Genomic DNA, 14458 nt, shown 5'->3' with positions numbered 1-14458 from the left:
CGGCCATCAAACAGTGTGCCACTGCGAACCCGCCTGTCCACGCGGGCACACGACACGACTAGGAGGGCTAGGCGCCCGGGCACGTCACGTCGCCTTTGCTCCTGCTCTGTTTGCCTCGTCCGTTCGGCCGCTATAACTCCCTCCTCACCAACCCCTCATCACCTCACTCACTCACTCACTCCCATCCAACACCCGACGAAGTCCCTACAAAGCCTTCAACTTCAAGCCGCTGATACAGCCAACTAGCCAAGGGAGGGAGAAGGGAGAGTGGGAGAGAGAGGCAAGCAAGATGACGACGATGGCGGCTGTCCGGTGGTGGGCGTTGGTCGTGGCGGTGGCGGCGGCGGCGACGGTGGCGGGCGGCGACATGAACGCGGACAGGACGGAGTGCGCGGACCAGCTGGTGGGTCTGGCGCCGTGCCTGCAGTACGTGCAGGGGCAGGCGCGGGCGCCGCCGCCCGACTGCTGCGGCGGGCTCCGGCAGGTGCTGGGGAAGAGCCCCAAGTGCCTGTGCGTGCTGGTCAAGGACAAGGACGACCCCAACCTTGGCATCAAGATCAACGCCACCCTCGCCCTCGCCCTCCCCTCCGCATGCGGCGCCACCCGCGCCAACGCATCCCACTGCGCCCGTAAGCTCCATCGACATCGTCCGTGTTCTGTATTTAGCAAGCGGTTAGCTGGCCATGGAAATGCAGCTGGATCTTGCACCAGGTTCTGCTTATGGAAATGCAGAGCTGGTTCCATGGCAGTAGCAAAGATGCAACTGTTCTTTTTTTCTTTTTCGTTTTTCAACAGCAAGCAACTGCAAACCTTGGAAGTGAATCTGCGTGTGTTTTCTTTTGCAGAGCTCCTGCATATTCCTCCGGGATCGAAAGACGCCGCCATCTTCAGCCCCGGCGGCGACAAGGGCTCCTCTGCTGCCCCAGGTGAGCCTGACTGTCCTAGTGTCCACTACAACAAAATTGCCTCCGCTGCTAAAGAGATGTCACATTGTAAAAACCATTTCAGTACAGAACCACTAAAAAAAAGACTACTAAACTCAATGGACAGTAGAGAATGTTGCACGCAGTGATCGCTTTTTCTTCCTTGTCGCCGTGAACGTGAGAATTCCCTGCAAATCAAAGCGTTTTTACTTTTTTTTCTTTGTTTCTTTGTCAAATTCAGAATTAAAAATAAGTCAATTTCGTCAAACCGAATTCAACTGTAGCCTGTAGGAAACACATCTCCACCTAGCTGGATCTGAGTATCTGACAATCACTGGTTTCTCTTGGCAGCCAAGGACAACTCGACGGCGACGACCGACTCGCACGCGCTGCAGTCGACCAACGGAGGCGGCGGCGGCGTCTCCACGGCGGCGACCGCCGGCGTTGCACTCACGGCGGTGCTCGCGGGCTACCTTCTCCTGCTCGTGCCGGAGCTGTCGCCAAGCTCATTCTAGACCTCTGTCAAGTGCCACGAGAAATCGCCGGGATGTGTTATGTTGTAGTAGTTCGTGACAGACAATCTGTTTCGCGTTGGTGCTGTGTTGTTTGTGTTATGTTGTAGTAGTTCGTGACAGACGATCTGTTTCGCGTTGGTGTTGCGTTGTTTCCCTGTTATGCTACTGGTATTAAGCGTACGGAGTGTGTAAAGAAGCTAAACGAATGGGTTTGGCTAGCCTGGATTTATGCCAGTGCCTCTGGTTTCGGATCCTAAGCATTTGTTTGGATGTTTGCTGTGACATTTGAAGCGTTTGATCAAAACAAGACTCGCTGCTGTGAACAGCGACGCATGCGTGACAAGAATGCGTTGCACGCACGTACGAATTCACGCGAGCGCTTCTTGGCAACACCGGCTTCTAGGGCCAAATGCGTCGCTTCTGAATTCTGATGCAGCTTGAATTTTGCCTAAAATTCGGTGCTTCTACCAAATGCGGCCTTTTTGGGCGACCTAGGCCGTAGCGGGCCGGATTCGTCAGCGGCCTGCAGCTATGCTCGGCCCATTACTACTACTGCGTCAGGTTAGGTTTTCGACGAGGCCCACACGCAGCCCGCTCCTCCGCACCGCGCATCCTGTCCACGGTGGTCCCAAGTCCTCAACGGCCCCCTTCCTACTATATAAGCAGCCAGCGCAGGCCTAGGGTTTCCTTCCTCCTCCAGTGCTCCCTGCGCGCCGCCGTCCCCGCCCTTCGCTTCGCGTGCTCGTGAGCTCGTCGGCCTCCGCGTTCTCGCGAGAACGAGAGGTGCGCGTCTTCTCCTCTCCTTCCCTGGTGAAACGCAGTATTCGTAGATCTTATGCCCTATCGTGTGCTTACTTGTTACTAATTTGCTGCTTGCGAGCCTTGATTCGTGCGTGAGCGTTCTGAATCCCTGGGTATTTCGTGCTTGCTCTTGTTCAACGGTTAGTATTTGCTAGATTAGCATACTAGCATAGGATATCGCGATTTATATGGTGGATGCTGTATAACCTGGAAATTTGGTAGGGCCTCGTCGAGTTCTTGCTAATTGATGTGATCTGTAAAACGTTTGCATAATTGTATCCTATGTTTTGATATGGTCTGCGGATGAAGCTGATTTGCAGAGTAGGTCTAGTTCGTGAAGAAATATTTCTGCTAACTTTATTTGCCTGCATGTCGATGCTACAATAATAACGAATGCAAATAGTTAGTTGTGGAATTAGACATGGATTTTTCTTTCTTAACACAGTGTAAATCATTACATTGATGCTTGGCTGTGCATGATCATCTAGCAAACCAAATATATGGTTGGGATCTAGGAACTTCTTTGCTGCCCCTGCCTGTAGTTCGTACCAAGTTAATGCCTGTTCTAGTGAAGATACTGAATTGTTCTAGATCAAGCATTTTGCAACAAATCTTCCGTGCTGTAGTACAATTATCTGGAAAACAAATAGCGGGTGTTGTATCCATATTTTGTATCTTATTCTGTTTCTAAATTGTTAGACAGTTTCTATTTACTACTACCATGCTTCTTGATAATTGACATTTGCCTCCATCAATGCAGCATGGACACCCAGGTGAAGCTTGCTGTTGTGGTGAAGGTGATGGGCAGGACTGGCTCCAGGGGTCAGGTGACCCAGGTTAGAGTGAAGTTCTTGGATGACCAGAACCGTCTCATCATGAGGAACGTCAAGGGCCCCGTTCGTGAGGGTGACATCCTCACCCTGCTCGAGTCTGAGAGGGAGGCCAGGAGGCTGCGCTGAGGCAGTTGGTGCCATGGTGGTTCTTGTATGGAGTTGGGTGTCATCGAATTCGTGCTGTGTTTGTCAAACTTTGTGTGACCCTTATGATTAGTAAGCCTGGTGATAAGATTGCAGTTTTGTTTTTTGATCCAGGTTCAAAGTGCACTTGTTGTGCTGAGATCCTGAGACATCTGCCATGGTCATCCTTCGCTATATTAGCTCAATCGATGCATGAATTGAATACTAGCTGAATCTGAGGTTTTATTCTACCTGGTTGAATATAATAGTCGTTGAGGTGTCTGGTCGTGTGCCTGTCGATGCATGAATAACGAAGCTGTTCAGTGCTTCACCAAGTGTCGCTATTCTGGTGATCTCTCTTATGTGAGTTGGATCGTCTCTTATGTTATGATCTCTCGGAAAATACCGCAAATTTTAATTGTTTTCGGATATCTTCTGTCTTCTAATCGAACCAGTTTATTTGAATGTTTTGGATTAATCGGCATCCAACATCAAATTTTGGCGGTTCGTTGCGCTGTGTACCCGGCATGTTCTTCGCCAACGGGCCAGTAGGAAGCTGCAAAATGAAAAGGCCTTGCGGTACCGGGCACAGAGAGAGAGAGAGAGAGAGAGAGAGAGAGAGAGAGAGCCAGCCCAATGAACGAACAATAAGGCCATGAATCCAACCAACGTTGAGCCCAATAAGCCCAGTTGTTTACCACATCACAAGGCCAAGTCTCCTAATCAGCATGTACCTAGCAGCGGCACACCTGTCTCTTCTGTCTAATTTTTCTTCCTCCATGAACCCTGCCATTGACCCCACAGGCTCCCATAGACACTACTGCTACCCCTAAGTACAGATCCAAGAACAAATAACACGTATTGTGATTCATACCTTAAGCTGTCTTTCTTTCAGTTCTCTTGAAGTGGTAGTATAGCCAAGGTAGTCCACTTCAAGTTGGCACATTTGCTGGTCACTTGTCACTGCAGTACAACCATCATCACGCCCTACTGCATCTGAAACCTGGTTACACATAAAAAGTTGTGCATTCGCAAGAAATGCATAAGCCGTGTCTTGATAGCCACTTTTCATGGTCCTGTCTTCTGACTTTCCCCAACAAATCTAGAGCAGTCACATAAGAATATTGCGTTGATATCTCCAGTGCCTGATCAACTGTATATGAAAAAAAATAGTTATTCATCATGAAAGTTTATATTATAGTGCTAATATTGCAAGACAGGCTCACATTGAAAATGGTTTGGGAGCTTTGTAAAGAACATGATATGGTCAGGTTGGTTAACTGCAATGACATCATCAGGTGTAATATGAACTCTTCCTGCTTGTTCCATCTACATGGAATAGAAAATTTTATGAGGGATTATCTATACTGTAGAGTCACAAGCATAGATTTTAGAATCATTCATACCTGGTGACCATCAATTGTTGAATTCAGAATCGCAATAAGCTCATTCAATGGCATTGATAGATCTTCTGCATCTGTATTATAAGATCAGCTACAGGGTCATGAAATTATCTTCCCCCTCTAAACTCTTTAATCTATAAGAGCGAGAGAAAAAGAGAGAGGGAGAGGCCACCAGAAGGCTCTTCAGGAATTATGCTTTTGAGAGTGTTCAAATATGGAATCAATTAAATTGGAAATTTGCTAAAACGTGCTTTGAAACAACATGTACTTCCATATTTGCAGTAAGCAGTCAACAATAGTACTTAGAAAATCACAGTTTCCATTTGGAATTTGGAACATAAACAATGCATGTTTATTGGTGAGCATATCGATCATGTAATTGTTATTATGCAAGCAGTCAATCCAATCGGCAAATCACGATTAGCATTTAAGTACAACAATGCTGCGTCTTTCAGGATATGACAATACTGCACGTTTTAGAAATGCATGCTTCATGATGTATTGAATGTCTTACCTGTAGGTTTCAGCCCAGCTGTTCGGCTATGTTACTTGCAAGCTTTACTTCCTCGTTTGTATAAAATCTCCTCATTATGCTATTTTTAATTGCTGCAGTAAACCGACGTGTTTGTGTGGCTGCAGCAGCTGCTGTTTGCTGACTGTTGCTGCAACACAGTCGCAGGCTTGCAGCGCTGCAAACTAGCACGACCGAACAAAAGGAAGGTAAACGGAATAGATAAGACTCTCTGCTGGTGGACTCCCTCCAGCCGGCTGTCATGGCTGGTGGAGCAACCCGACTCCAGAGGTGGACAGCCAGACAGAGGAACTTCTGTTCAGCACTTTCAGGTTGTCCCTGATGTGTGTGTTTCCCTGCTTTGTCTTGGGCCTAGCCGCCTAGCGGGCATATGCACTCGGCCCGTGCACTGCAGAATCGGCTGCTAACTTTTTTTCAGCGGTTATCTGTCCATTTCAAAATGTAGGTTATTTTATTTTTAATACGTAGTTGTGTGTATATTAAAAAATTATATAATATATAGCAAAATTTATATATCTACAAAAGTTAAAACGATGAAAGGAGTAGATAAAAAGAGTGTAAATAGTGTTCATCGCATCGCATGCATCAGCGGCAAGAAAAAAGAAAAAGAAAGCGCGGCGAGGCGCAACTCAATACTGATGAGATTGCCTTTAAGCAGTACCTAAAGCAAAAAAAAAAAGAGTACACCAGGGTGTTCGGCTGGGCTTCAAATAAATCGCAGCTGACTTTTTTTTACTGTTTAAAAACAGAGAGAAGTAAAAAAAAAAGCTAGCTGAACCACCGCTACGGCTTATTTTGGCTTATTCAAACAGACCCAAATCCGAAGCGACGGAACAATCTAGGACATCAGCTCTCTATTACATTTACACATAAATTTCAGGAAAAAATAGCAATGCTCACATCAAATCGTACGCGTATTTGTAGGGTCGGGGGTGAGATGAGTTTTCTACAAAACTTGAACGGTGGCTTGTTCCTTCATTTTCTCCCTCTCCCCGTTCTTTCCGATGAAAAAATAAAATAAAATCACCGTCCAGCCGCCGCGCGCCTCTTCTGAGAAGGACATCATGGTCACAGCTCACGGGTTGTCACGACTTCGTGGACCGGCGAGCCACCAGGTACGTGCTCAGAGCTCTAGGCTGCACCTTGCTGCAGCCGCGACGGAGGTGTCCCCGCTGCGCCGTATAGCGGCGAGACGAGGCCACCCGGCGTGGGCGACACGAGCGGCGCGCACGGGCTCTGCCGGGGCGAAGTCCCGAACCTGGCCGGCCCGGCGCCGGCGCGCGGCGACAGGCTGACCTGCTCCAGCGACCGGAACTGCAGCTCCGGCGGGTAGTCCCGCACGCACCCGATCCTCGGCCCGGCGCCGGTGGTCCACCGGAACGAGATCTGGTTCCCGAGCTGGTACGAGTGCAGGGCCATCTTGGAGTTGATGCGGTGCATGATCTTCTCCTGCGGCACCACCACCACCTCCTCGCCGCCCTCCCCACCGCCGAACAGGTTCTCCTTGCAGAAGTCCAGGCAGTCCCCGAACGCGCCCGCACCCTGCTCTTCGGCGGTGCCCTTGCCCAGCCGGTTCTTGTTCACCGTCAGCCGCGGCGGCCGCTTGCGATGCAGCCGGTTGCCCGACGACGACCTCTTCATCACCGGCGTGCCTCCTCCTCCTGCTGCGGTGGTTGCTGTATCGCGTCTCGCGGAGGGTGGTGTCGCTGGCGTGGCCGTGGCGTTGGCTGTGGCCTTGACTTGGTCGGCGCCAGGGGTCTGGGGCTTGGAGTCTTCTTGTCTTGTGGGATTGCTGCTCTCAGTAAAGTTGAATTGGGAGAGGCTGCCCCTGTGCCGGAGCCACTCGTCCTCCTCGCCTTCTGATGGGCTCAACTGTAGCAAAACCGACAAGAGAAAGAAAGATGATCTTGTGTCAGAGAAGAACCAATGCAATAGGCTTTTCTTCCTGGGCTAAGATGAAATATGTAGCAGAACAGCACTCTGATTTGATCCTTTACCTTGACATTTGTAAGATCAACGTTCCTCTTCTTCAGATAGTTCATGAACTCCCTGAAATTTGCCTCTGTGGGGCGGTAGTGCCCACTATGTGGCCAGACAGCCTGGAAAGATGCTTAACTGAATCAGACAGGTGAGCTCGGTGCTGTACCAGCAAAACACTACATACGAGACTGGTAGAGAAGTGTTGGTCCATGCACCCTTAGAATTCCGTTCTCTACAATAAGTCTGCCAGCAGCAGATGTGGCTCCACCAGCGAGGAAGCTCGAGTGCTGAAATGTGCCCTTGCTCTTCTGCAACATTGTGTTTCTTTAATCTGTTATAGAGGTCAGCTTCATGGTTCAAGTCCTATACTCCTATTCTCTATCTGGTTTCACGGTAGTGCGGCCGGACATACCGTTCCAATGTATAGAATTCTAGTTGTGCTCAGCACAAAGATCCATTTTGCATCCCTGGGGCCCTCGAACGTGTCGACGATTTTGCGGCTCAGTTTGTACATCATCTTTCCATCCTCAACCACAACCTCATATAATTCCCTTTCTTTCTGCACAAAGTAGCAAATCCTAGTGTTCAGATATGCATGTTTCTCCCCTTTGAGATTTCAAATTCATTGGTGTGAGGGCTGAAGCACTTACTGGACCAAGATACCTGATGCATTGCTGAAGCAGCTTCCATCTTGGGCAGTGATCCTCCATATTAACCTCCTTTCCTTCACCTATATCCAACCTATTAAAACATGATTTCAGAGAACATTTGACTTCTTTTCTTCATCTAGTTTGAGGATAGCTTTAAAAGTTTTGCATGAACTATACCAGTAAAAGAAAGGTTGTTTGCTCTCACAGTGTAGCCAGTGTTGGTAATAGTAGTGGAGATTGTGACCATACCGATGCCGAGGGTCAATCTGTGCTTGAAACATAATGAATTGTCATTACTTCCATCAGTTAGTGTTTGAAGGGAATCGTTTTTATGCGTACCGCTTCGAGCCAGTGTTGCAGTGCAAGCTTCTGAGCCTTTTCATCCTTGGAAAGACCCTTCCCTACCTGAAGCAAAAGCAGAAAAAACACCTATGATATGAATTCAGTATTCAATAGTACTAGAACAACAATACACTGGTAATCCTATGGTAAACAGACTACATTGTTTCTGCACTTCGGCATATCAGCTTCATAGCAACATTTGCCACATTAATGGCACCATTCAGCAACTAAAAAAACACCAGACCAAATTTACCAGTAACAGCAGAATAAAAATAGTTTAACCTGTTCAATCTACCAAGTTCACAATATTATCAAAATCATTAATACCAATGGAGGGACCACAACAACGTCAGACTCATGAGCCACTATTGTAAGACCATAATACTACCACACAACTGTGCTAGCAATTCGGAAGTTCCAAGCTCAAACTAATGGTTTTGTACCATAATTTGTACACACGTGTATTTACCTTAGCAGCTCTCATTCTGGCACGAGACCACCTTGAAAGCGCTGACTCCGGCTTCTCTACCTCGAAGAACGACACTGAATTGCGCTTGAGCAGTGCGAAATCAAGTAGTTTCCACCTGGATTTAGCATCACAGTTCATAAGTTACCATCACCCCAATGTTGAAAAACACACTGTATCAAGTTTGGTAATGCAAGATTAAACACATGGCATAGCACAAACCAGCGTTGTTCAACAAGAACAGCACAATCAGCAAGCTGCCGCCTTGTCCTGAAGCTCTTGTACACCTTCTGCACCCTCAATGCTGCAGCTTGGTGCTCCGGGCTGACCATCCCAATCACTGGAGAATTTAGTGGCAGGTTCTCCAAGGACCCATATCTTGGCAGGATGATAGGCTTGTAGTTGCAACTCTTCTTTGCAGGCTTAGGACTCACCATCGATACTGTAGTTTCAACTTGAAAGGAATCACCCTTCCTTTTTTCAGAGCTTAAAGAACCTCTTACAATGAGCCTCTTGGAAGTCAGGGCATCGAGCAATGCCGGTGGTGACTCAAGGGTATCAAGTGTGCTAAGGTTATCAAAGCTTAGAGACCGCACAAAGAGCCTGTCCATATCATCATCATCATCATCCTCAGGCAGGTAGTCATCTGGTGGGTATGAGATTGATAGCCCCATTTTGCCGAGTAAACTGTAACAATGTGGTGCTTTTCTTTTGTTCTCTCTTTTCCTTATCGCTTCCTCTGATGTTCCTTCCTGCTGCTGTTCCTCATTTAAATCTCTTCAGCAGTCGTGTTCTTTACTTCTTTATGAATGCTCTGACACCCTCTGTCAAGAAGGAAATCAAGGAATATAAAATGTAAGTTCTTTGAATGGACATAGCGTGAAGCAGATTCATGACTTCTCTTCGTTATTAATGATTTTACCAAGAAAAGTCTTGTATTATATCTCTTGCAATAAAAAAGTTGTTTTCTGTATGTGTTCTGAGATAGACGGCAAAATGAGGGAAGAGAAAGAAGAGACCAAGAAATCTGGGCATAAGTATTCTAGGGAAAAAAGAAGCTCAATCAAACAACAATCAGCTACCTTGAAATTTCTTGCACCATCCATCCAATAGAACCTCTTGAGAAGAGATCTGCGAGGCAGAAGGCTGAAAAGAAAGAACAAAATTTTCAGGGCAAATGAGAGTAGATTTAGAAGCAACCACACATAACTGGTAAATGGCTAATGACCACGCAATAGGGTGAGTGACAAAAACACGGCGGTGGCTCGTCTCCGGTCTCCACCCTATAAATAACAAAGCAAGGTTGAGGTGCCTGAATGTTCTCAGGGAGAAAAGGAAAAGATAAGATACTATTTGGTGTTGTTAAAAATAGACAGCACTTAGCGGACACGATATGTGTATAACTAGAAGCGTAGAACTCATACAATCAAGATGCAAGTGACAGTCACCACAGGGCTAACACTACTGGCAGCATTGGTTGCTAAGAATTCTCTTGGCGCTCAATGGCCAGCACAAGAACTGATCCAACACTTTGACTCCGACGCCGGCCACCCACATTGAGTTAAAAGGAAATACCGCACCAACCAGGCCAAATTAGCAGGATGTTACCTCACGAGCATTCCACCGAACACCTCAGAACTTGGCATCCGTGGTTCCGACAATCCGACGACCCACCGACCACTGCGCTGCGTACTGAGATTGGGTCGCACTCCGAAATCCGGACGCGGCTTCCAGCCTTCTTCTTCAGTCATCCTCTCCGCTTCCTGCACTTTGCAAAGCAGCAACATGATCCATGCTCCCTCCCTTTTCCCTCTCCGAGCCCCTGGGGAAGGAAGGAACTGTTGATCCTGTCCGCCGCTGCGCCCGTGCATTGCACAAGCACATGCGTCGGCAGCTAGCTGTCTCCGCCGCCACGCATGGCGCTGCCACTGAGGCTCTGACAGTTTGCTCGCAGTTTCCGGCTGGTCCTGTCCGGCGGGAACAAGACACATGTTTGGTTCAGTGAGCCCAGGAAGTTTGGAGGCCCATGCTTGTTCTCATTCTGGGCTTCGGTGGCCTATCTATTGTCCATGATTATCTCCGCCCTTCTCTTTTTTGCTACGCTTCTGCCCCTTCTGTGTATGCGCTTGTGATTCTCCTGGAGGAATTATAAGGTCGGCAAAAGTGACACCAGCTTTTTCCCCCGAATCAGAAAGCGTAATTTGTTGCTTAAAAACGGTGATGACAAGGAAAGTACACCAGCACCACCCATGACCCAATCAGCAAATTGTCAAAGAAATAGTAACCATGAGACACTCCAAAGTCACTAAACTCATGCTTGTCACACACACACACAAAGGTCACCCCCAATCTTACTATTACTGAATTGGAAGTTTCTTTTGAAGCCTCTAGGTGAAGCCACCTAGGATTTCTAGGTGGACACTCTAAAAAAAGAGAGAGAAATCCAAAAAATTCTCACAAAAAAGCAAAACATCCGACCATCAATCGATAGATTCAAATCATCATAGTCATTAGATCTATTATATTTTCTAAAAAATTACCCACCTATGCCATTATGAAAATAGCCTAAAGTAACCCCCTAAATCTATATATAAATTACCCGCCTATGCCATTATATAAAATAAACTAAAGTAACCCCTAATCTTCATCCAAATTACCCACTTATGCCATTATAAATAATATTTAAAATAACCCCCTAATTTGCAATTGAATTGCCTACCACTATTACTTAAAAAACTTTAACCCCTTAAATTTGCATCTATATTACCCACACATGCCATTATTAAAAATAACATGAGATAACCCTATGTTTGAATCAAATAACCTTAATGAAAAATATACAACAATATATAATTCTAAATCGTCTATATCTTTCACTATTGATATATGATATACTAATTAAGGTCCATACACATGATGTGTGTCACAATTTATAAGGATATAAAGTGATGAAAATATAGATTTCTGTGCTAAAATTGTATCTCAAACTTAGAGTTCATTAAACAAATTCAAGCGCATACCTGCGATGCAAAGTGAAAGGTTAAATATTATAAATGTGGATGAAAATATTATAGAGTAATTACTAACTAAAATCTAACACAATTGGATGAAGATATTAAGTATATATCTACATAAGTATTGTGTTCGGATATTTAACAAGCAAGAGATAACTTATGGTAATAGTTTTGTAGCAATGTAGTCTTATTTTTTTCCCATTGGAGACTCCACATTAGTTTCCATGAGACAAGCTAGAAAAAAGAGACAAATTCTCATAAAAATTAAAAACATCAAACACCGATCCTATAAATTCTAATAATCATAGTCATTGATCTATTATATTTTCTAAAAAGTTACCCACCACTGTCATTATGAAAATATTAAAAAATGAGCTCTAAACCTATATCTAAATTACCGAGCTCAGCTATTATAAAAAATAATCTAAAGTAACCCCATAATCTTTATACAATTTACTAATACACATCATTATAAAGCATAACTTAAAATGTCATTCTAAAATTTTATCTATGTTACCCACGTGTGTCATTATTAAAAATAACCTAAATATTAATCTAATTATCTTCATGTGCATCATACAGAAATATCAAAAAGTAAACTAATATATAATTCTAAATTACCTATTTATGTCATTTTTAATATAAAAATACTAAGTTAAAGTATATACACATGATGAGTGCTACCATTTAGACCATTTATACATGTATGTGAGGAATCGATGAAAAATATTGATTTGTATGCTAAACATAATGTATGGAGGATTGGAGGTGTGATACAAAATGGAAAAAGTACGAATATGGATGAAAATGTGCATCGAGTAATTATTAATTAAAAATCAATCACAACTGGATAAAGATAGGTACATATCTATATAAGTATTATGTTGAAGTATTGAAAAATAAGAGAGTAGTAGGTAAACAATTTTGATTATTAGCTAGGAGTTTAATTTTTAAATAATTTTTAAATACAATAGCTAATAGGTTGATGTACTAGTTAAACTAATTTAAAATATAACAATATCAAAAGTGTTAATGTCAGTGTGGCTCATCCGACGCTGACACAGTCACAAACTTTACGCTCTTATGATCACATTGAAGCACATGGTACCAGGTCCTCTGGTCATCTCCAGATCCTGCCAAACCAAACGGCACTGACTCAAGTTGCATCGCATGACAGGGACACGCCCTCCTCCGGTCAGTTCGCGATGGACTTGAACTCACACGGATCAATGGATCACGGTCCGGTCGATGCTGCCTCCTCCTAGGAACAGGCACTATTGCAATTTCGTTATGTCACTTCAGTGGTTGATCCAGCCAGGCAGCAGCAGGGCCAGCAGCTACCGTGCCATCATTCTGACAGTAACCCGGAAACTGATATTCTGCTGCGTCCACTACGTTGGTTGAACTTGCTTGGTGCACAATGCAAGTAGCTGAATACATCGTTGTCATCCATCCTTGCAGTATAAGCTTGCAGCTCAATTGACTAAACATTCAACAGATCCTACATTAGTGTCTAATCAGATATACTTTCTTTTGGGGATAGCTCAGCCTGTCTGGACTGGCTGCAGGGACAGTAGCACTTCTTTGTGAAGAAAAAGCACAGAGATGGAAAGGTTTAGCTTTGCTATGAATATTTCTTTTTAAAAGACAAGGACCTGGTATGAGCATAACTGGCGTACTGTATCATTGAAGTGTTCAGTGCCAAGAACACTGATGCTGTAACAATAACATAAATGGATCCTGCTTACTGCTGCTTGCATGGGCAGCACCTGAGCCCAGCAATAAAGCGCGCAACCATTATCTCAGGCCTTGAGCAATGGCGCCACCGCCTGTACGTCACCCTGAATTCTTCGTACACTTGTCATTGCATTGCTTGCCGGAATTCAGAAAAAAATCATTGCCAATTCAGAACGGGCAGAGCAGGATTTAAGGCGAGATATGACTCGTCAGCGAGGTAGGGAGAGCCCCCCCCCCCCCCCCCCCCCCCCCCTCTCCCACACCGCGCAGGATCATTCAATACTCTGCTGCTGAAAATGGCAGAGAAGTTCTCATGAATTCTTTTGTCACTGATTCAGACAGCGATGGATGGTTGATGGCTTGATAATAATAATAAGAATATGTAAACACAAATTAAACACGCTTCTTCAGAGTTGAGCAGACGAGTCAAAAGACGCATTACAATTTTTACACGTCTGGGCACAGCAAGCAAAACTTCAGATTCAAGCATGATCCCGTGTGCATACCGAAAAAGGCGCAAGCAATTGAGATCAGAGAAACAGAAATCTCCCTGGATTCTAGTCCAGGATTGATGAAGAAGCCAAGGCGCCAAGCTAGACATGCTGGGCAAGCCAAAAGGCTCGCCTGCTGGTTTGTTGCCGAGTCGCCGTCGCTCCGTCGTTGCAGCGCCCCCGGAAACCCCAGCTCCCTTCCCCCGGGCGTGCATTTTGCTTGCACGGGTTGCCGAGTCGCCGTCGCGTCCCGCCACCGTGCAGCCGAAAGCGCCTCGCCATCGATGCTTGCTGCCGCCGCCGCCGGCTAACGGGAGCCATACCGACCCGAGCCATGTCATGCAATCCGGCGTTAGCATGCGCATCCGCCATCCGGGGAAGAAGAGGCCCGGCCGGGCACATCAACGAAATCCCCCTGTCCCCAGAACAGAAAGGGAAGCCCCCGCCCCGTCCACGTCGGCCTCGCGCGCGCCAGACGTGGTCGCTACTCCACCGCGATCGATAACAAACAAGGCCGGAAGCCACCGTTCCTCAACAGTGCGAGCTGCACATCACTACATCAGCATCCATTTGTGCATTCACACGCATCTAATGGCCTGCTTGGAACGCAAGGATTTTCACAGTGGAACGGTTGGGTTCTGGTAAGAA

General features: G+C 45.8%; 3 protein-coding genes across 3 annotated transcripts; 2 read left to right on the top strand and 1 right to left on the bottom strand.

Annotated features, from left to right (window-relative positions):
- The first annotated feature begins 120 nt into the window (after positions 1–120).
- On the top strand, positions 121–1695 carry LOC117839078 (non-specific lipid transfer protein GPI-anchored 14). The gene is made up of 3 exons (XM_034719323.2): positions 121–629; positions 846–926; positions 1275–1695. Exons 1-3 carry the CDS (start codon positions 290–292, stop codon positions 1436–1438), a joined length of 585 nt encoding a protein of 194 aa, XP_034575214.1. The 5' UTR covers positions 121–289; the 3' UTR covers positions 1439–1695.
- Positions 1696–2077: 382 nt separating this feature from the next.
- On the top strand, positions 2078–3477 carry LOC140221344 (small ribosomal subunit protein eS28). The gene is made up of 2 exons (XM_072290859.1): positions 2078–2221; positions 3000–3477. The coding sequence occupies exon 2, from the start codon at positions 3001–3003 to the stop codon at positions 3196–3198; it is 198 nt and encodes a 65-aa protein (XP_072146960.1). The 5' UTR covers positions 2078–2221; position 3000; the 3' UTR covers positions 3199–3477.
- A 2273-nt stretch (positions 3478–5750) lies between these two features.
- On the bottom strand, positions 5751–9381 carry LOC117837249 (IQ domain-containing protein IQM6). The gene is given in 9 exon segments (XM_072290836.1): positions 5751–7002; positions 7128–7229; positions 7326–7418; positions 7523–7669; positions 7761–7851; positions 7938–8041; positions 8043–8165; positions 8572–8686; positions 8791–9381. Coding segments are annotated over 9 exon segments (1968 nt in total). The 5' UTR covers positions 9243–9381; the 3' UTR covers positions 5751–6261.
- Between the last annotated feature and the right edge of the window lie 5077 nt (positions 9382–14458).

This window comes from Setaria viridis, chromosome 9 (genome assembly GCF_005286985.2).
Source record: "Setaria viridis chromosome 9, Setaria_viridis_v4.0, whole genome shotgun sequence".
Taxonomy (NCBI): Eukaryota; Viridiplantae; Streptophyta; class Magnoliopsida; order Poales; family Poaceae; genus Setaria; species Setaria viridis.
Note: the sequence above shows the minus strand (reverse complement) of the source record. Positions and strands in the feature narration are given on the sequence as shown.

Bases quoted from the DNA above. Each gene is read 5' to 3' on its own strand.
- LOC117839078 (XM_034719323.2), top strand. From the start codon at position 290: ATGACGACGATGGCGGCTGTCCGGTGGTGGGCGTTGGTCGTGGCGGTG. The intron at 630-845 runs GTAAGCTCCATC...TTTCTTTTGCAG, and splicing joins CAACGCATCCCACTGCGCCC to AGCTCCTGCATATTCCTCCG. The intron at 927-1,274 runs GTGAGCCTGACT...TTCTCTTGGCAG, and splicing joins GGGCTCCTCTGCTGCCCCAG to CCAAGGACAACTCGACGGCG.
- LOC140221344 (XM_072290859.1), top strand. From the start codon at position 3,001: ATGGACACCCAGGTGAAGCTTGCTGTTGTGGTGAAGGTGATGGGCAGG.